The 22,780-nt window shown below is 35.6% G+C and overlaps 1 protein-coding gene across 1 annotated transcript in view; it reads right to left on the minus strand.

The window, feature by feature from the left end:
- The window catches only part of LOC129005094 (host cell factor 1-like), a 124,877-nt gene that overhangs the window by 82,254 nt on the left and 19,843 nt on the right, over window positions 1-22,780 (minus strand). Inside the window, exons 2-4 of the mRNA XM_054433889.1 lie at window positions 19,661-19,721; window positions 13,977-14,028; window positions 4,393-4,566 (exon numbers count right to left, since the gene is read on the minus strand). Coding sequence (XP_054289864.1) covers window positions 4,393-4,566; window positions 13,977-14,028; window positions 19,661-19,721 — 287 coding nt within the window. The remainder of the gene's footprint in view (window positions 1-4,392; window positions 4,567-13,976; window positions 14,029-19,660; window positions 19,722-22,780) is intronic.

Below are 22,780 nucleotides of genomic sequence, written 5' to 3' on the forward strand. Positions count from 1 at the left end.
TCACAGAAATGTTATCATCGGCATCTGCAATTGTGGCAAAGTACTGGACATTTTCCGCAGTTTGTAAACTGAATCGTCGTCTCCTCTTAAACTCTCTTAAAATTCTGGACATTTCCTACGGTCGTGTACATATGACCATCATTTCCCGCTATTACAGAAATATTATCAACGTCATCCGCAATTGCGTGAATTTTTCGATTGTGCGACCTTCACAGACGCATTTTATAATTGCGATTGTAAAAGTTAGGCTCAAGCTTGGTTTTCCAACTACGTGCTTGATATCTGAACCTAGTAGGCCAAGCTAAGCTCGATTTGAAAATCACGTTGTGCGCAAACTTTTAGAAAATACTCAAATTCACACTCAAAGTTCAAATTCTTTATCTATACTATTATATAAAAATCGAATGGTGTCTGTCTGTGTGTGTGTGTGTTAATAATAGGTGCAAAAACTACTGAACCAACTGGGCTTAAATTTTACAAAAACTTGTTTAATTGAAACAGCTGATAAGATTCATTAATTCCATTTAAATATGAGTACTCATAAGGTTAACATGGGAAACTCTAGAGCCACTGGGGCGGAGCCCGAGAGTCCGATCAGAATAAAAACAACTTAGTTTTCCTATTTAATGCCTAAAGAATCAGTGTACCAAATTTCAGCCTCCTAGGTAAATGGGAAGTGGGAGAATTAGTGATGAGTGAGTGAGTGAGTGAGTCAGTCAGTCAGTGAGGGCTTTGCCTTTATATATATATCTATATATTTAGATAGATAGCTTTCAGTTCACATTTACTTTATTTGATAAATTTTGCCACACCACTGATTAAATTAAACCAAGGAAAATATCATAAAACTAAGCAGTACACAGTGTTCTTTTGTTTCCAAAATCAATGAAATATCTGTTGCTATGTTTACTTAATGGTAAGTGTGAAAATGTAAAGGCAATGGACGATGGAGCTGATTAAAAGAACTGGTTTGTATATTAAATTGTTTGTTGATATTTTTGTAGAGTAGAATCAGAGATACATTGAAACATATACTGTATTTGCTGTTACATTTTTTAGTCCTTGATGCTTTGATAATCATATTAGTTTTGTCTGCTGTCTTTAATGCTAAATTATTTGTTTGAAATTTTGTTTAGTACCTATAGATATAGTTTCTTTAATATTTCAAAAGACTGTATTGATAAGGCACACCAATATTTCTAAAGTTCATAACAGCTGACTAAGTTTTGCTAATGATTTATTGTGAGTGAAGGAACTGAAAATGGAAGGATTTGTGATTTAATATAAAGAATAGTGAAATAAAAAAAATGTACATTTAAATTTAATAATTAGTAGTGTAACTTCAAAATTGAAATATAACCCTAGCGCCGGAAAACGCCGGATATACGGCGCGAACGGCCGCGGCCGAAATGGCAACGCCGGATATACGGCACCAATGCAGGCGTCAAATGTTTATGAATTTTTTTGGCCGAAAATCCGTTAAAAACACCTCAAAACTCATATCAAACGAAAATTCAGGAGTTATAGTACTTATTTACAATACTTTTAAAATGTTTATACCTCTTTGGACTGATTTGAACTGTATGTAAAAGATCGCAATCGCTTGTTATTGTTTTCGTTGGCTGCCGCTGCCGCTATAAACAGTAAACAGTGTCGATTGGCAACGTTTGGATGTGTTTTTGTTTATTTTTATGTGTTTATTAGTGTTATTATTTGTAGTAAGTATTTAAATAAGGTGAATTAACATGTTAGTGGGTAATATGCACTATTTTTGAATATGGAAAAGAACTTAAGAGATCGTTCAAGTGAATTGCGTGAACTGATTGAAGGGCCTATGTCCAGCATTGATGATGATGATGACAGTAGTTCTGATTTAGAAGTTGACAATGATACTTATGACAGTAGTGGTAGTTTAACTGATTTTTCATCAGGAAGTGAAGATGATTACATTCCTGACACTGATGATATTAATCAGTGGAGGAGTGAACATGACACTGACTTTGGCCCCCCACCAAACAACATTGCTGCTAAGCGGGGGTACGATCAGCATAATAATAGGGCTATCAAACAAAATACACAAAATAAGCTATATAAACTATACATTTTTGGAATCAGCACAAAATATACTACAACTTTACAATTTACCTTATGATGATAAGTCTTACATGCACTTAGCTACACGACGGAATATAAAACATTTTATAAAAAAATAAAATGGTTTATATTACCTGTCCGTCAGTGATCCTAATGTTGTTGTCGTCTTAGGATCACTGACGGACAGGTAATATAAACCATTTTATTCTATAAGTGATCCTGGGCCACTAAGCATAATGAAATTATAAAAAAATTAATAACGCCTAAAATTCGGAAAAACTAAAAAAAAAATTTTTGTGGTAACCATGTAAACCACCTATATTATTTTTCTTTGTCTTATTCTGAACAAAATGATATATAATAATCCATAGTTATGTTGCTATTTCTAATTTTTATGATGGTTTAAAAATGATATTACATAATCAATAATATCCCTATGCCAGTACAGCGTTACACTAGTGCCAGCTCTAGGGTTAAAATGTCAATAATAAATAAAAAGATAACTAAGGGAGATGAAATGGTGGTATCCACTACTTACCAGATTGAGAAGTCATAACTTAAATGTTTCTAAAGGCCATAAAAGTTGAATTTTGTTTCTAAAAGCGTTGGCGGATGTGTAACTATTATATGCAACAGATGTAAAGATTAAAGTGTTTCTATTTTGTGTCCTCTTCCTGTTGCAAAGCACGGGTACAACAGCTAGTTGACTTATAAAACTAATATGAAATATTTTTCACAAACAACCTCATTTTAATCGGGAGGAATCAGCTGAAGGCATGGTAATTTCAAACACCCCCGCCACAGCAAACTGCGGGAAAAAGTCGGGAATTTCATTTTAGAAATCTGGTAGACTGAAGAAGTGCTGCTTTTTACGATTATTGGTTACGGAGATAATTTAAAAAATTTAAAATTCCTATGTTATTCATATGGAGAATAAAACTTGTTTTTTATCACAATATTTGTAGACGCTTTCTGTAATTGCTCTAAGATTGCATTAAAACAATTTATGATTTTTAGTGTTGTACGAGGGGGTACCCAAAAGTTCCCGGAATAGCTCTGCCGTGGGCGGAGCTTGCGTAGTACAAATTCTCGCCGCTTGGCTCATGTAGCGCTGCTTATAGCCAGTTCAGTGCCGCCTGTTGTGTTGACCTGACGTGTTCTGTCCCCGTGCAGTGCTGTTTTGTGATTTTGTCGTTTTTTACAATGGCAGGCAAGTTAGTTAAAAAGTTAGTTTAAAATGGAACAGCGTGCAGCTGTGAAATTTTGTTTTCTACTTGGCAGAAACGCCGCTGAAACAGTTGAAATGTTGAAGACAGCCTACAAAGACGACGCTATGGGGAAAACCCAAGTGTACGAGTGGTTTTCTCGGTTTAAAATTGGTGACATGTGAATTCAGGACAAACCTCGTTCTGGACGACTATCGACTTCACGAACAGACGAAAATCTTGTGCAAGTGAAAGAAATTGTGCTTGCAGACCGACGATAGACTATCGAGCAAATATCAGAGGCTAGTGGGCTATCATGGAGCTCAATTCAACGGATTTTAACAAAAGATTTAAACATGAAAAGGGTTGCCGCCAAGTTTGTGCCTCGTGCTCTCACTGACTTTCAAAAGGAACGTCGAATTGAAGCCTGCCTTGATTTGAAACAGCAACTTGAACCCGATCCAGATTTTTTGTCCAAAATAATTACAGGTGACGAATCTTGGTGCTATGGGTACGACCCTGAAACCAAACAACAATCCAGCCAATGGAAGACGGCATCATCACCCAGACCAAAAAAATTCCATCAAGTCAGATCGAGTGTCAAAACAATGCTCATTTGTTTTTTTGATGTGAAGGGGATTGTCCATTCAGAATTTGTTCCACCAGGCCAGACAATAAATCAAGTGTTTTATCTTGAAGTCTTAAGAAGACTACGGAACAGCATCTGTCGCAAAAGACCTGATTTGTGGCAAACAGGGGACTGGTTTTTTCACCACGACAACGTGCCTGCGCACACGGCAATCTCTGTCGCCCAGTTTTTGGACAAAAATGGCATGGTTACGCTACCACACGCACCCTACTCACCAGATCTGGCTCCGTGCGACTTCTTTTTATTCCCACGGATGAAAAGGGGCATGAAAGGTCTCCGATTCAAACAGTGGAAACAACGATGGGATAAGTGTATAAAGTGCAATGGAGAGTACTTTGAAGGTGATAAGGTTGTTTCGTAAAAAAAAATAAATATATGTATATTTTAAACAAAATTCCGGTTATTTTTGGGCACCCCCTCGTATTTCTTGCTTCTGCCACCTACCTGGTTGTTGTGGAGCTGTCTCCTCCCCAGGTTCTGTCACCTCCCCAGGTTCTGTCACCTCCCCAGGTTCTGTCACCTCCGTCTCCCCCTGTTCTTGTTCCTTCTCCTGCTGCTGCTGCTCGGGCTCAGCCTGATGCTCCATTGCCAGATCCACATCTGACAACTCACTAATCTCTGCACAGTTTACATTAACTATTCGTTAATCCAACTATTCTTCAATGAACAATTTTGATTTTAATTAGTCTACTGCCACACAAGACCTCCAAAACAATTAAAACAAATAAAATAGTCCTACTATCCCTATCTAATTAGGAATTAACCATGATCAGAGCTGGGAGAGGAAGGGTTGAAATATGTAGATTTAATGCCTGCTTGAAAATAATGAGAAGAGGAGCACTAAAGAGTAGCCTATAGCAATAAAGACATCTTAGCAATGGCTCAGGGCTCATTGGCTGAAATAGCTTTGGATGAAAGAAAGAAAGAGGTATTAGGAAATGATTTTTGTACCAATAGAGTCTAACATATCCTGTTAGAATTCAGCTATCACAAGAGTTTTAATCAACTCAAAAAAGATAAACAAAAATGTACAGTAGCTGATTTTTACCAGATATTTTTTAATTTTGAACTAGGCCTAGAATGTCATTATAAAGAAAATGGACGTCTTTTCAAAATTTTAATTGAACTGTTTGAATAATTTTTATTTCATTTTTAATGGTGCTGACGACCTTTTTACCAAATAAACATTTGTGGGCTTTTTCGTGGTATTTTTAAACATAACTCAAAACTTTTTGCCCACAAACATTTTGACAGACATACAGTAGACTCCCTCTTATCTGGGCACCTTTTAACCAGACATCGGTTTAACTGGACTACACTCGGCGGTAATGACATTTCTTGAACCGGACAATTGTTATCAGCACATCGGTTCAACCAGACTAGATCGGCAGGAAGTGGGTGGTACTGAAAGGACTATTCTCGTGGGAAATATTTGGGACCATAGATCACAAGTCTAAATACAAAGCTCTCCTAAATTTTAAGTCAAATACTGTATACAGTATGCATTTAAACGGTCCGTTTTAACAATTTTTTGGGGACTTCGGTTTAACCGGGAAAACCGTTATCCAGACTGGTCTCGGTCCCGAGGAGTCCGGATAAGAGGGAGTCTACTGTACACTAATTATTATGTATATCATTGGTAGTTTCTGATTTCAAAATTTTTAATTTCAAGTTTACTTCAAAAGTGCCACTTTTTTATCCTTGGGTCTTTTGTTCTACATATTAGACAGAGTTTAGTTAAGACTACATAGTTTATACATCAGCACACAAAGTTCAAACAGGATGGGAAATTTAAACATGAAAATCATAAATATCAAATCAAATCATTCTTTATTCATCATATACAAAGAACATGTATTGAATAGAGTCAAATAACTTATAGACTATAAATACATCTATACAAACATACAAAATTCTTATATACATTTAGTTTCCGGGGTAAATTAAATTTAAAACTAATAAGTATTCTTTTAGGCATGGTAAAAATTTAAACCGTTCCACCAATTTTGTTATGGAGTTCAAATTGAAATCATGTAGGCCTAATTTAATTTATTTTCTTCTAAAGAACCAAATGGATATTAGATTAAAAAATCTTTTAGCATTCTTTAAAATGTATTTAAATTTTCTCCACTCTTTATCAGAGCCGGTAATTGCTGTAATAAAGTTAATCTTGACGAGCTAGTTTTCTTTTAAAAAATTTCTAGTTTATGCCGAGTAAGTTAATTTTGAATCTAGTGTTATTATAGCCACCAGAATTAATTGAAGTGGATGACAGTTGAATTTGTTTTGCATAGACAGATATTTCATAAATATACAGATTATACCAGAAGTCAATTATTGAACAACATGTTCAACATGATTATTCTAAGTAAGATTTTTACCAATTATCAGGAAATTTAGTTTGTTTAACTTGCTCTATCCTGTCATTTTTCATAAAAGTTATCGTCTCAAATTTTGTTTTGATTGTTTGGTTGAAAAATATAGCCCATAAAATTTGATTTATTTGTATTTATAAGATTTTTTTCTTTTACAAATTCATGAGTTATTAGAAGATTTTTTGAAGATATTTCAATTTCAGAATTAGAATTTTTAGCGTACAGACACATGGATCCGTCACTCCCAGGAATAGTCCCAGGCAGGAATAGTTTCTAATATAACAAAGAAAGAGTAGAGGGCCCAGGATCGATCCCTGGGGGACCCCATATCGCAGCGTCCGATGCTGAAATTGAATTTTTTTCTTTATAATTTATATCATTATGTTCTATAATATCGTCCACTTCAATAAACTGGTGCCTATTTTGAACTTAGGATTCAAACCATTTGAGTTCTTTACCACGGACTCCAAGTTCATTTAAAACTTGTATTTATTTATTGTGTGACACACTGTCAAAGGCTGATTACCTGATTACCTGATTACCTTCCTCTTCACCAAGACCAGCTTTGCCGGATAGGTTGTGTCATGATAAAATAAAAGTAAAGTACTATTTAATAAAATCTATTTACAATATATACATTCAATCACTTATGGCGGTGGATCAACCCTATTTATTCACTGTTTCAAAGTATTCGTCAAGGCTATAAAAAGGTTTGGTTACTAGCCAGGACCTAAGGGCAGTGCTAAATTTCTTTATTTCCAGGTTTTTTATCTCTTGGGGCAAGTTGTTGTAGATCCTAATTGCTATGGTCGGGAAGGCATTCTTCGTCTTAGCAAGTCTACAGAAGGGGATGTCAATTTCATGGTTTCGTCTTGTCTGGTGTTTGTGAACGGTATCTCTGGTTGGAAACTTATGGATATTGCTTTTAACATATGTTGCACTTAGTAGAATAAAGTGGCTAAAGACCGTTAATATGTTTGTTTCTACAAAAAGAGGCTGGCAGTGGTCCAGTCTTTTGCTGGAAGTTATAGCCCTGACAGCCTTCTTCTGCTGCAAGAGTACATCCTTACAATTTGGCGCATGCCCCCAGAGCAGTAGGCCGTAACTCAGCACACTATGGAAAAGAGCGTGGTAGACCACCTTTAAATATTGTGGAGTTACTAGCTTGGTAAGCTTGCGTAACAGGCACACGACTCTTGACAGCCTTCTACAAACAACTTCGATATGATCTGCCCACGTCAGTTTGGGGTCGATGGTGAAACCTAGCAGATGGACTTTGGTTTCGATTTGAGGATATCGAGTTAGGGTGCATACGATTTTTTGGGTCTTTTCCTCGTTCAGCTTAAATCTGTTGGCTGAGAACCATGCCTTAGCTTCATCAAAAAATGTTTCAGCCGTGTCAAGCGCACGCGCAGGGGTAGAGCCCGTTGCAAAGATGGTGGTATCATCTGCAAACCTGAGAGAAGAACCATTTAGCTCAAGGTCGTTGATTGATACCAGAAATAGTACTGGTCCCAAGACCGATCCCTGAGGAACGCCGTGTTGGATTGTCAGAGGTCTAGACTGGGCACCGCTAAGTGAGATTACCTGCTGCCTATTTTCCAGATAGGACTTTATTAACGTGAGAGCCACGCCCCCAACCCCATAGCATTCAAGTTTGTCTGTAAGTATGCTGTGTGATATACAATCAAACGCTTTACTTAAGTCACAAAGTGTTAAGGCAAGCGAGTCGGATGCCTCAAAGGCAGTTTGCACTCTGTTAACCAATTCAGAGACGGCCGAAGTTGTTGAATGGTTCTTTCTGAACCCATGCTGTAGGTTTGAGAGCAGATTGTTTGATTCAAAATAATTCACCAACTGATCTTTAATGACGGACTCGAAGACTTTACTAAAGACTGGTATCAATGAAATGGGGCGGTAGCTGTTTAAGTTGGACGGATCACCCTTTTTGTATATGGGTACCGTGCGAGCCACTTTTAGGATGTTGGGAAAGGCCCCTACTTTTAGGCAGCTGTTTATAACCATAGCTAATGGATGTGCAATTTCACTCACTATTGCCTTAAGAACTAATGTGGTCATCCCATAAATATCCTGACTGCTAGATGGTTTTAGCCCAGAAACTAATTTCCTTATGTACATTGAATCTACAGGATTCCATTTGGTTAGGTTATCTGAGGCCTGCTGACTTAGGCCATTCATATTCAGGGGGTTCAGGTCTGTATTTGGAATGCTATTTACAATATCATGCACATTATCCACTAGGAACCTGTTAAACTCGTCTGGGCTAGCATTGCTTAACATAGTCTTAGAACTAGATTTTCCCCTGGACTCGTTTACTAGGGACCAAGCTGCCTTGCAGGGGTTTAATGCAGTTTCTATTTTTTTGACATTGTACAGTTTTTTTGCCTCGTCTACTTTACATTTGTAGGAATTTTTAGCTCTGCTATACACATTTCGAAGATGTTCCTTCACGTGTTCACAAGAGGCCGATAGGTACCTGTCTCTTAAGGCTAAAACTAGGTTCTTATATCTAGCCAGGTCTGGCGTATACCATGAATTTACCTCCAACCTACCATGTTTAGCCTTACTTAACTTAGGCCTATTAGGAGAAATTCTCACCGTTCTAGAAGGAAAGTAATCATTAAAGATATCATTCACTATATTAAAGAAATTAGCAAAAGACTCTTCAGGATCATTGACCTGTAGAACACGACCCCAGTCAATCTGTGACAAGCTATACCTGAATTGCGGGAGACGATCCTCTTTAATTATTCTAAAACTCCTAGTATACTCTAGATGCCAAGCAGGAAAAATTGGAGTGCTACTCACCAAGCTGTTGTGTGTACTCAGAATAACTGCACCATGATCCGCAACCAGAGGCTCAGTTACTTCTACCTCATAATCCCAGGAGTCCAGGTTCGTGGCGATGGTATCCAAGCATCGGTCTCCCCTCGTCGGTGCGACACTGGTAATGAATAAGCCGTGTGCACGGAGTAGGTTTGTAAAAGTTCTTGTGTGTAATTCGTCACAGTTTAGGGCAATATTGAAGTCACCTCCTAGTATGATTGTTTTCTTCAAGTTGGATAAGTTTGAGAGACAGATATCTAGTCCTTCAAAAAAATTGTCAATGTTGCCGTTGGGAGAGCGATAAACACTCAGAAATATCATTTGTGTTCCCAACAACTCAATTCCAGACACTTCAAAATTTAGCTCAGCACAGTATCTTTCCAAGTCTAATTGTTTTATTTCAAGGGTATCGTTTACAAAGATGGCCACTCCTCCACCAAGCCTATGCCTTCTGCAGAAGCATGACGCCAGTTGAAAGTTTTCAAATTTTGAATAAAAATCACGTTCTTCCTCAACCAACCAATGCTCACTGATACATAGGATATTTAGCTTGTTCTCACAGCAGAATATTGGCATTAGATTAAATTTAGTCCTGAGACATTGAACATTTAGAAAAGCTACTTTGAATACATTAGATTTATTTACAATATCTACACTTGCAAGGTCTAAAGACTTTGGTTCTAGTAGGGATGCACTTAGTCTTGGTTTAGGCCTAGGCCTAGTCTCCCTTGATTCTCTGACAATGTTTTCCCCGAGGCTATTCGGAATAAAAAACGCTTAACCGTAACATTTTTTGGCCACACTGATCTGTTTAGGAATTCTTCTTTGGCGGCAAAGTCAATACCTATCTTGAAGCTATCACTGATGCCCTTCGTTTCAAGCTTCTCAACTTCACAGTTCACGTTAGGGAAGTTTTCATTCACGAAGTGCTTGACCGCATCGACCGATGTCCCACTTTTCACTTTTCCGAGATGAAACCAGGCTTTCTTCGTACCTGTCAATAAATCACTATGTTTCCCCGAGCCGATAATAACTTTCCGGGGGTTTTTAGGTTGCTTAGACTTCGATTCAAGATGGCGAGTCACATTTACATCATCTTGGCGTTCACGACGTTCCCGTTGTCCGTTTTGTCCCTTCTTCTGCTTCTCACTCATTAGCGCTTGCTCTAGCTGTGGTTCCTTGATCGTCTTTTTTCCAGTTGCTGTTTTTGTACAAACTACAGATGCGTAGCTTTTGTGGTTGTTGTTTCGACTTCTTCTTACTTCAACTTCATTCCATTTCTCTCCACTTCCAGTTTCAGCATCTGATGTGTTTTCAAGGGATATTATTTTAGTTTCATTTTCATACCCATTTTCCCCCGAGTGTTTTACTACCGGGGACAAAATTTTGTGGCTAATGAGATTCTCATTTTTACCATTAAGCCCAACACCCAATACGTCATTTTGTGATGAGGGATTGCCCTCCTGAGTGTAGTTGTCAACTTGATTTTGGTGATCCGACGTCATGTCGTTTGTCAAATTATTCATGTCGTCTGTCGAGTTGTACGTCATATCCTGTTTTGAAACACGCTTTTGATCCTGAGAAGAGGTTAGGATGGAATCGGTTTTATCAGTATCTAAGCAATTAGACTGAGTCTGTAATTTTGAGGGACTAGCTGGTAGAGTATTTTGCAATAAATTAAACATTTTAGCTAACATTTTCTGTATATCTATGTACTCATCACAGTCGGTCCACGACTTCTTCAGCTCCGAGAGCCTGGTGGTACATGGATCGCAGAACCACATCACAGTCTCTTCTATCTTCTTAATCGTCTTGTATTTTGAGCTATCCACGTTGACACATCGGCCGTGAAACCATTTATTACAAAACCCATCACAATTTAGGGCCATGTCGTTATTTTTAACTAGTTTATTGCACTGCCCGCACTGATCCACGTCCTCATCCACCGCCATCTTTAACTCGAATCTCTACTGAGATCTAAGAATATTCCTACAACCTTTTTCCCTTTATCAATTGCACTTATTATGATGGAGTCTATGAGGCGGTTTGGGAGCTCGGTATTAGTGCTAGTCCGCGACTAAGAACCGGATGTTTCCGGTATTTAGGCTGCCGCCTAGAAAACGAGTTTGGGAGCTCGGGATCAGTTAGGCGCGCGCTTAACTTGTGCAGGGATAATCTCGCGCCCAGCGGGATAAATATTGTTGGTTTGGGAGTCAGGTAGACTTAGGCGCCAGCCTAAGAGATAGTCTCGATGGGTTTGGGAGACCGATTTCGGGACTAAGTAATATATTTTCGTCATAAAAATTAGTGAGTTTAGTCCCCAACTTTAGTCCTGCCAAGGGGCAGGTTTAAGTCGACATCATGCCGGTATTAGCTCATTAGCAAGTTAATTGTTTACATATTAACTAAAAGAATGTTATATTGGAATTCGTTATTAAATTCCGAACAATTTAATTACTCTCAAAGTATATTTGATAAAAGTTTTTTTTTAGGTTTCTGTTGTTCAAAATTACAAAAAATCTTGCAGAAAGCTAAATTTAACGAAAGATTATTTGTTTTTTGTTTTTACTGTTAATTGCAATAAAAAAATGGACCCTAAATAGAATTTATTTCACCTGAGAGTTTGGTTATAAGCACCCGTACCTTAATAAAAAATATTTTATGAGCTAAGAAAATATTAGTGACCGCATACATACACCCCCACTCACCCCCTACGAAAGAGTGAAGAGATAATAAACAAAACATAAAAAAACTGCAAATAGCTCACAGTCATAATCGTTTTATTTTTATTGCGTTGTGATTGAGCTCAGTTCAGTGTCATTGACCAAGTGCTAGTTACATCAAAATGTAGTACCTAGAATATTTGGGGTATAAGAAAATATATACAGTATATCAATAACCCCACCACAGAAAACCTACGGACTAAGCGAATATCCAATAACCTAATACTTTCAATGCAATTTATTAAAATAGCTTTAGGTTTAACAAGTAACTAAAACTACCTACATGTAGGTATGCTGCTATAGTGAGGGCAATAAAGTTAGTTTTTACCAAAATATTAACAGTTTTATATAAAATAAATAAATTTGCCAAGTTTCATCAAAATATATCCATAAACTACTAAACTACAACAGTTCTCCATGAGAATCACTTAATCACATGGGAATTTTTAATTTACGATTTTTTTAATAATCTCTGTAGCCAATAACCGTACAAAACATTTTACTAATTTGTTTTGTATACTCTTTAAAATATTTGAAAGATAAAGATTTATGTTTTAGGGGTTAAAATTGAGAAAAAAACTATTTTTATCCGATAAAACCCCGGGTTCCCATGGTCTGATCATGCTGGTTCACGAACTTATTAAGGTTTATCGTACCTTATACTTTCATGCCAAATTTTATCAAAATCAGACAAAAATTACTCAAGTTGTCACATTCATGGACGTATATATAATATATTGGCTATACATATACAAACTTTTGAACGAATAGTGTTTTTGGCCTCTAGGGACATCAAAATGGAAAAGTATATCGGTGCCGGAACTAAGTGCTACCTACGGTAATAGCTACTTCCCTATAGGAAAATTAGATAAAAGAGTGTCATGTTTAAAATGTTTAAAATTGACAACAATTGTTTTGTAAGATTAAAAGATATACCTTTGCTTCACACAATCATAACCTCCGCAATTACTTAAAATACTTTTTATTTTTTATTTCCGTCAATACCCATATATTATACAGGGCAATTGCTGTTTAATTTTGAAGCTTTTTATTGCATGAAACGGAGATTCAGATGTTCCTGTTCCACACACAGGGTAATCTTTGTTAAATTTTTTTGATCTCTGAAAGAAATCATATTGATTTTCAGAAACCTATGTTGCTCTGTACGTATTTGTAAGGTGTAGTACCATAGATAAAAAATAGCCGTCATCGAGATGTAAATCAACGATCTTACAAAACAACATTTTTGCAATGGTACAATGCATAAACATACACCATAGTATACTAATTAGCCACCGTTGATATACCAAGATAAAATTGTATCCATCTTCAATTGTTCATCTTTTGTTGTTGTCAACGGTAACGTGTTCTGCAGTGGCCGTTGCCAACGTCAAAACCTGAATTCCCCGCGATTCCCTGTCCATCTAGCTGCGCTGCAACTTAGTCGCGACTATACTTGATCTACGACCATTTCAACTTAGGCGCGAGCTCCCAAGCCTGGTTTTTGGTGCGGGGACTAAAGTTAGGCGCGTCCAACACTAGGCGCGTACTAGCTGGGCTCGAGCTCCCAAACCGCCCCTATAAGTTCTATACCAGCTGTTACTGTATACTGTTACGGCTGGTGGCCATACATTTTTACTCTAATAGTGTAGTCATTTTAAATCAAAATTTCTCCATTGCCTAAAAAAAACTCTTATAAGTGTAAAACTTGGTACGTATATTGAATTTTACTTCCGGAATAACATACTAAAAGTCCTCAAAAAAAAACTTGTGCTACGGCCGCCATCTTGGAAAATGGCGTCCAAAAACCAGAAATGCTTTATCGTGATTTAAAACATGTGTTAATAACTTAATATTTAGAAATTAACTTAAAATATTGATTGGAAGAGTAGTATGAGTTGTTTACCATGCCACTTTCAATTAATTGTTGTAGGTAATGACAGTATTTATTGCCACAAAATAATAGAGTCTATAAGTGGCCAGTATACTGTTACTGTAAATAGCAAAAAGCTAATCGGTTTAAATGATTGCTTTGATTTTGAGAAGAAAATAGGATATGAAGATACAGAAATAAAATGTTTACCTTGATTTGGATTCTCTGTAGCAGCTTCATTTTCACCTTCCTCTGCAGTAGGCTGAGGAGATTGTAAAAAAATATTAACATTATTACTTGAAATTTCCAATAGTTTATGATTGTAAGTAATAATATAATATAGCCTATGTATTAAAAAAAAGAATTAAAAATTGTTGATTTTTTTTTACTATAGGGGAGAAGCTATTAACATGGGTGGCACAGAAAGACCTAGAGTCGGTACCAGTTTATTATAAACACCGCTTCAATATCATGCTTGTTTGCAAAATTGATGGAATGAATCTAAGTTTGCACGTTGTATCGAAATTCAATTCATCAAAATCATATGATTTTTACTTGAGTTATGATTCTAACACTTTATATACATTGGGACCCTTGTTGTTTTTAATCTATATTAACGACCTGCCTTTTAACATAAACTCAAAGCTTGTTCTATACGCAGATGACACAACAGCTATATTAAAATCAAACAGCCCTAACAATTAACAACATTTGATAAACCAAACTTTAGAAGATTTAAACAAATGGTTCACAGCAAATGGTCTGAGTCTAAATTGTTCTAAAACTCAAATTGTCAGGTTCAAAACTACTCATGACAGAGAAACCATCGAATTAAATATTAATTTTCGGGGGGAAATTATTAATGAAACGTCATCTACAAAATTTTTAGGTATTCAGGTGCAAAACACTTTAAATTGGGATAAATACACATCAGTTCTAGCTAATAAACTAAATACAGTCTGTTTCCAGATGTCTGTCCTGCAGCATGTTACTGACCTCAGAACAAGGATGATTGTTTATTATGCTTTGTTTGTGTCAAACATGTTGTATGGAATAGAGTTCTGGGGCAGCTGCTCAAATGCCGAAACCATTTTCAAAATTCAAAAAAAGATCCTTAGAATTATGACATTTTCAAAGCCTAGGCAATCCTGTAAATTATTATTTAGAGAATTGAAAATATTAACACTTCCGTCTGTTTATATCCTGCAAACATTAATATTTATTAAAAAAAATATTGAATATTTTATGAATGAAAACCATAACCATAATTATTTAACACGACATCAAAATGATTTACAACTGCCCATTCATAGACTTACCTCACTAGAAACCCTTCCACAATACCTAGGGAAAAAACTGTATAATAAACTGCCTGATAATATTAAATCATTAGAATCTTTTGAAAAGTACAAAAAAGAAGTTACCAAATTGCTGCTTAATAAAGGGTATTACAAAGTTGATGATTTTTTAAATGATGTATATATTTAATTTCTTAGCATATTGTATAGTTATTATAGTTTTATGTATTTTAATTGTCCATGACCATTTCACCTGTTTCCCAGCTATGCTGGATCTGTAAAACGTTATGTGAAAATAAATGATTGACTTGACTTGACTTGACATACAAATTAGAACAGAAGGTGTTTTTGGCCTCTGGGAACATCACAACGAAAAAGTAAATCGGTCCCTTGTCTAGGGTCTTACCATGAGACCTAACTTACAGTAGAACAGAACCTCTATTAACCGTCGCCCTCGGGCCGAATAGTGTGATGGTTGAGCAAATAGACAGATAATAGAATTAGCCCTGTTAAATTAGACTTATCGGGTGAAATAATTCACGGAGAGTTGGAAATTTGATTTAACGTTCCTTTTGTTCATTAGATTGAAGAAAATAATAAGTCCTGATGAGTGGGGGTTGAGCTTGGCTAAGGGACTTTTTTTTAGTTTTTCGCTTAGGTTATATATTGGAATCTGTAAGTCATATTGAAAAGTGTTAAACACAAAAGTTAAAGCTGACAAAATTCCCTACAAAAAAGACTCCATGCATTTTTTCATAGGACTTAACCACTTAAAGCTAAAGGGTGAAGAAAATAACAGTATATTAAAATTGTGTTTTATTTGCATAGGAGATGAAACAGGCCCGAAAAGACAAAGTCTTATCATTGGCCTCAATGAGCAGCACTATCAAAATTAATGACGTAGTGCATGTGGTGGATCCACTACTCATATCTCAAGAAGTTGCAATATTAAAGAAAAACGACGAGGATCTAGAGGACCTTCTGCTCTACGAGCTGCGTCTTTTCCCTTAGAGCTCTATTTGATAAAAGAGGGATGAAAAAGACGAAAAATTCTTCCTTATACTGTATGACTTTTTCCATGTTCACCAGTTAACTCCAGACCTTAAGTTCTAAATTAATGTGATTGATGGTGGCTTCTTGTTACATCACGTTAAGGGGAGTGTAGGCTCAACTTTCTCGGTTGTAATCAACCAATATGTGACGTACATAAAGAAACACTATGGTGAATTCTGCACTGTTGTGTTTAATGGTTACTCAGATACTGTCAACAGCACAAAACATGCAGATCAGCAACTACGAGCCACAACCAAGACCGTATCAGTCGACATTGATTACACTGAAGAAATGACAGGTACAGGACAGCAAGAAAACTTTCATTGTTATGACAAAAATAAGACCAGGTTCATCAATATGCTTTCTCAGAAAATGATCCCCGAGGGTATATAAGTCAGACGTTCTGAGGCTAATGCTGATACAACAATTGTGCGGTGTGCAGTGAAAAAAACAGCATTCAGTGGTCATGTTGCTATCATTGTTGTAGAGAATGTAGATTTTATGGTCCTGCTGATTGCATTAGCTTCACTCGAGCAAGAAATTATCTACTTCACACCAGAAAAAAGGTAGCCTTCGTTGAATTACAGATGTGACTTTGCCAGAAGCATATTGTTCATTCATGGGTTTAGTGGGTGATACCACGTCGTCATTTTTTAGAAAAGGCAAGTCATTATAGTGAAATTGTTTGGTAGGGATACCAGTCTCGATACCATCTCCAACATATTTTACGGCCCGACTTCGGCGCAAAAGGAAGTCTCGATAGACAATGAGCGGATGATCTTAGTGATGTACAAATCCCGAGAAAAAGATCTGGACAGACACCGATACATCGCATTCATCAAATCCACCACTAGGCTGAATACAGACCTCCGGTCTCTGCCACCAACGAAAGGCTCTGCCCAGCAGCATTCGTATAGAGTACATTTGCAAGTGCAAGAATGGCTGGGAAATAAACTACCACCAATTGATTGGGGTTGGACAAAGGGCACCGAAGGACTACAACCCCTTACTACCCTACTGTCGGGGAAATAATTATGTGCACTCGAGTTTTAGCTTAAATATCTCTGAGTTGTATTATCTGATTTTGTTGAAACAAAAATTAAATATAAGCTAGTTTAAATAAGTTTTACGTGTCGACAATTAAAAAATTATTTGTTTAGCAAAATGATTTATATAATTGAAAAATCTTAAAAAGTACAGGTTTTTAAGAAACTCTGCGCTAACGATGAAGTTTGAAAATTAATTGTAAACAAACCTTTAAACCAATATTCCTGAAATTGTTATGGCTTATTAGTAGGTTTATTGTTATCATTTTCACACATTTTCAAAACTTTATTTAAAATATTTTGTAGCCTATGCTGAGCTGTTAATTTTTAAAATGTATGCTAAAATTGTTAATAAGAGGCTACAAAATACCATCATGTTTGTCGTGACACAAGAAATAATACAGCGATATGTCAGATTTATAATGCGAACAAAGTTTTTTTTAAGCAAATTTATATTCTCCCATGTCTGACAGCGGGCCGCTGGCCGCCTCATATTTGATATTTCCTAGCCGGGCGGGAGCGTGTGTGACACTGCGACGTTGCCGATGTCTACCTGGCTACCATACTGACATTTCTACAGTACAGTATTCACTCACGGATAACTACTGTGAATATCATTACATTATCTACTTTGAGTAGATGTTACCAGAGTAAATATCTAAGACGAACTCGCTAGCTTGGTTAGTAATCTCATAGTGACCATAGTTCAAGAAAGGAGGGAGCTCAGCTAATGCTGTAAACTCCATTAGTCATCGAAAATTCCAGCTAACACAACTCTTCCCGGAGATGGTGATGACCTCTCTGACTTCTACTATCAGTTATGTATTTTAAAAGTGGAAAATAAGTAAACCATTAAATGAATACTAAAGGGGAAATGTATACTTGACAGTTAGCTTTTATTATCTTTTAACTAGCTTACATCAATCAACACGAACAAAACTGTCTTGGTGCTCGTAATACAAACCTTATTTTTTCTTACCACCATAGTTAACTTATCATGTTTTTGTTCCATAATTAGATAATTGGAACAATTTATTATTATATTTCTGTAAATTTCAAAGTAGATAACGAAGAAGAAAAAAAGTCAGTTTGGTAGCCAGGTAGACATCGGCAACGTCAGTGTCACGTGCGCTCCCACCCTGCTGGCAAATCTGTATATTAATAGGCAAGCATGTTTCTTTAAAACCTTTTTTCTCAGCTCGTGTGCATCGCAGGAAAAATCAACGCATACTGTTTGAAAGATATTTTCCTCTAAATGTGCAGAATCCCTTCATAAATTAAAATAGGCTCAAAAATAAGCATAAAAAATTAATTTAAAGTTAAAAAAAATTAACATGGAGCTTATAAATTGCCATGCAGGTGACGAAATAACAACACAATATAAACAGAAAATCAAAACAAATGGAAGAAATTCCAATCACATGTTTTATTTACATCGTAGGGTGAAAATAGAGAAGTCTGTACATTAAATAGGCTATATTTGGTCGAGTTTCCGACCACTGGACGACCTCTAGTATTGTACAAATACGAGGCAACCTGCTGCCAGCCACAAGAGAAATTTTTGTTTACAAATATAAATCTGTTTAAAAAACATCTTTGTTCGCATTATAAATCTGACATATCGTTGTTATTTCTTGTGTCACGACAAACAAGATGGTATTTTGAATGAAGTTTGTAGCTTCTTATTAACGATTTCAACATACGTTTTAAAAATTAACAGCAGCATAAAAAATATTGTAAAGAAAATTTGGAAAATGTGTGAAAATGACGACAATAAACCTACCAATAAGCCATAAACAATTTAGAAAGATTGGTTTAGTGTAGTTTTTACAATTAATATTTAAACTTCAGCGTCGGTGCAGTTTCTTAAAAAATCTGTACTTTTTACAATTTTTCAATTATATAAATTTTTCAACTAAACATATAAATTAATTTGTTAACTGTCACCACGTAAAATTTATTCAAACTTGCTTATATTTGATTTTTGTTTCAACAAAATCAGATAATCCATCTCAGAGATATTTAAGCTCAAACTCGAGTTCACATAATTATTTCCCCGACAGTAGTTCCTGCTACTCCGGCCGCTATCCTCACAACAATCTTTAGCAATCATACAAAGTTGGGGAAAACATTGTGGGTGCCGTAAAGCAACGATCCACTGCTCAACAACGTGTGGAACTGCGAGGGAGCGTGCAATGGCCGCTGTGTTTGTGTTTGTGTTCATGTGATTTTGACGACGTCCAAGCGACCGACTGTGACAACAATGCTTTGATTCTCGACATGTCCAACGTGGCCATGACGCAATCGGCATCGAAACCATGGTTGTAGCTCCTATACAACTTTTTTGAGCTGTGACGATAATACAAGGTAAATAAACCAATATTAATATTTGTCTTTTAAAGCATTGTATTCTACTTCTATAGAGGACAAATGATAGAGAGCTAAGTGACCTATTTTACTTATTCATATTACAAGGTTTCAATTCAAGCTTTCTTACTTCAAGTAAATCCGTGGCCAACATCAGTTCTTCCATTTTAGCAGTTCTTGAAACGGTTCTCCTGTAACACACAACAGGATGATGATGATTACAGGTTAATGATTGCATATCACTGAATTGGACAGGTTAATTAAGGCTACAAATAAAAAATTAAAAAAAACTCATTAGGGTAACACTTAAATTATACTCCATTTAAGTAACATCTAAGCTCAATAAGTCAACAGTTTACAATAAAAGTCATATTTTTTTTCAATCTCACCATTAAAATAAAATCATTTGTAAAATTGTAAGACTATTTTTGTAACCTTAACTGCCAATCACCTTAGACTTTTAGGTCTGTGCAAGGATCTTATAACAGGCTTACAAAGGCTATACATCTATACGCAAGACGTCTCAATTCTAGAGAAGCCTCAGAAGATAGTTGACTTGAGAGAGCCAACATGGGCAGCATAGTCATTCCAGTCTTGTTTGACTGTTTAGCTAGAAACCTATACTTTTACAGTTCAAACCATGCATCAGGGTAATGTTCATCAAAATATTTGTTCCATCTTCCCACTTGGTGACAGTCCTTGTAGTTCCACCAAGCCTCAGGTTTTGATAAGTTTGGTCAATAGGAGAATACATATAGTTATCATACTAAGAAAAACAATGGGTTGGCTCACCGATGTAGCCTAGTATGTTGTTGAAATTATTACCCCCCCCCCCCTTCACTATTGGAGATGTAGGGAAAGGCAACTTAAATGTGAGTTTCCAAGAGTCACCTAGTGCACAAAACCTATTGAAATCTTAACAAATTAGCATGGTATATGATTGCTTAAAATACTAGGCTGTAGGTAATAGTCTTCTTAGTAACTTCTCCCTCATAGTCTTCAGCCCTTAAGACTTCTGCTTATGTAAGTATATAGCCTACGATAGCTGTGTGACAGTAGCTTAGGCTGAAAAGTCATCAATGCAATTCCACTGACTTGCCCATGTTACTTCTACAGTATGGTTGGTCTATGGTGATAGGCGATTGAGATAAAAGAAAAATTTCTCTAGTGAAGACACATTTTTCAAAGTTAGCTAGCCTACCTAAACCAATCATTCAACCTAGAAGCGCCATGTGTCGTGATTGTGGTTATTTGGTTCAGTTTCTAAAGCGATGATTAGTGATGATTAGTGAGTTGTAATAGCGATTCATTTTTAGCATGACACTAAATTGGCTGTAGGCCTAAATCAAAGAGGATCCTAATTATCTATTCTATATATAATTCAGTTTTAAAAATCTTTGTAAAACTAAATCTAGAGTTCTACTGGACTGATTTTATTAATTAATGGGTCGTTGGAAAGCTAAAGTCGTGTAGATTTGCAAATAATGATGAAAGTTTGTTTTTGTTACAATTTATGGTGAAAAATTAAAAAAAAACATGTTTACCATAAGAAATACATCGAAAACGGTGTTTTTCACACTTTTTATTTGGGTGCGACTTTTGGCTGCCTTTTTTGAGTATTTCCAAGAAGTGCATGGTATCAATTTGTAGAACATTTTATTCTCTTTCAGAATATCACCTTCCACTTTGGTCGATTTCCTCACCATTTAAAAGTTATTTGCAAAAAAGCTAAGCAACCTCCGAATTTATAGTAATGAGAAAATATTGAGTTTGGTATATTTTTGATAAACTTTGAACAACTAAAATCTAGATTTCTACTGGACCGATTTTGTTAATTAATGGATCATTGGAAAGCCTAACTCATGTAGATTTGCAAATGATTATAAAATTGTGATTTTATTAAATATTTGTCGTGAAAAAGTAAAAATAACAAAAATACATTAAAAACTGCTTTTTTCAAGTTTCTGTTTTTAAAACGTTTTTATTAGCTAGCTTTCTTGTCCGGTACAAATTTTGCAATCGATTTTATACTAAGTTCCCGATGAGCTAGAGACTTGAAACTTGAAACATAGCTCACAAATGGATGACAATGCAATATTATATCATTTAATTTTCATATTTCCCTTGGGCCCCATGGGCTTGTTTTTATTAGCTCGCTAGTCGCTTTCCTAAAAAAACGAAGTTCCCGATGAGCTGGAGACTTGAAATTTGAAACATAGCTCACAAATGGATGACAATGCAATATTATATCATTTAATTTTCATATTTCCCACGGGATACTCCCCATGGGCTTCCACATTTTCCATGTTTACATTTTAAAAGAATGTAAACATATCAATTAATTTAAGTCAGCTGTAAATACTTAAATTTGACAGTTCGAAGAGCAAAGGTTAAGAGGTAGATATATATATTATATATATATATATATATTCAGGTTCTGCTCTAGATATATTCTAAAAATATAAAACAAGCATTTTAAAGTAAAGATAAAACATATGATTAGAGATAATAAGGTTTTGGTTTGTTGTATTAATAGTCAAAGGTTATATATATATATATTACCAGACTAAAAAGTTGAAAATAATTTATAATTACCGTAACAAACTTTTTTAAAACAAAACGTTTTCAAACGCACTAAAAAGTAGAAAATAATAATTTATAAATATGTTGAGAGAATAAATACTTGTAAGATTTAAAACGAAAAACGTTGGGTGCATGCAATTAATTAATAATAATACATTAGTTCAATAGGTGAAGGTAATTGTAAAAAATTATCTATTGCATGCACCCCACGTTTTTCGTTTTAAATCTTACAAGTATTTATACTCTCAACATATTTAAAAATTATTTTCTACTTTTTGGTGCGTTTAAAAACGTTTTGTTTTAAAAAAGTTTTTTATTTATAAATTATGAAGATTCTATTTGTAGCCAGCTGCCTTTAATAAGTATTTTCAAGAAATGCATAGTAGTTATTTGTAGTAAATTTTATTCTCCTTCAGAATATCACTTCTAATTTGGTCGATTTTCCCTCCATTTAAAAGTTATTGGCAATAAGCTAAGTGATCTCCAAATTTATAATACGGTAGTGAGAAAATACAGAACAGTAACTAAATGCATCTAACTGCCGCAGAAGAGTGTAAAAGATTAAATGGTAATTATTTAGTATAGACATTAGTAGAAACTTAGTAGAAACATGGCTAAGTGAATATAAGAAATCCACATTTAAAAAAAATTGCCATGATACAAAAAC

The sequence above is a fragment of the Macrosteles quadrilineatus genome, unplaced genomic scaffold, assembly GCF_028750875.1.
Source record: "Macrosteles quadrilineatus isolate MER2022 unplaced genomic scaffold, UCM_ALF_1.0 Scaffold_15__1_contigs__length_3749704, whole genome shotgun sequence".
Classification (NCBI taxonomy): domain Eukaryota; kingdom Metazoa; phylum Arthropoda; class Insecta; order Hemiptera; family Cicadellidae; genus Macrosteles; species Macrosteles quadrilineatus.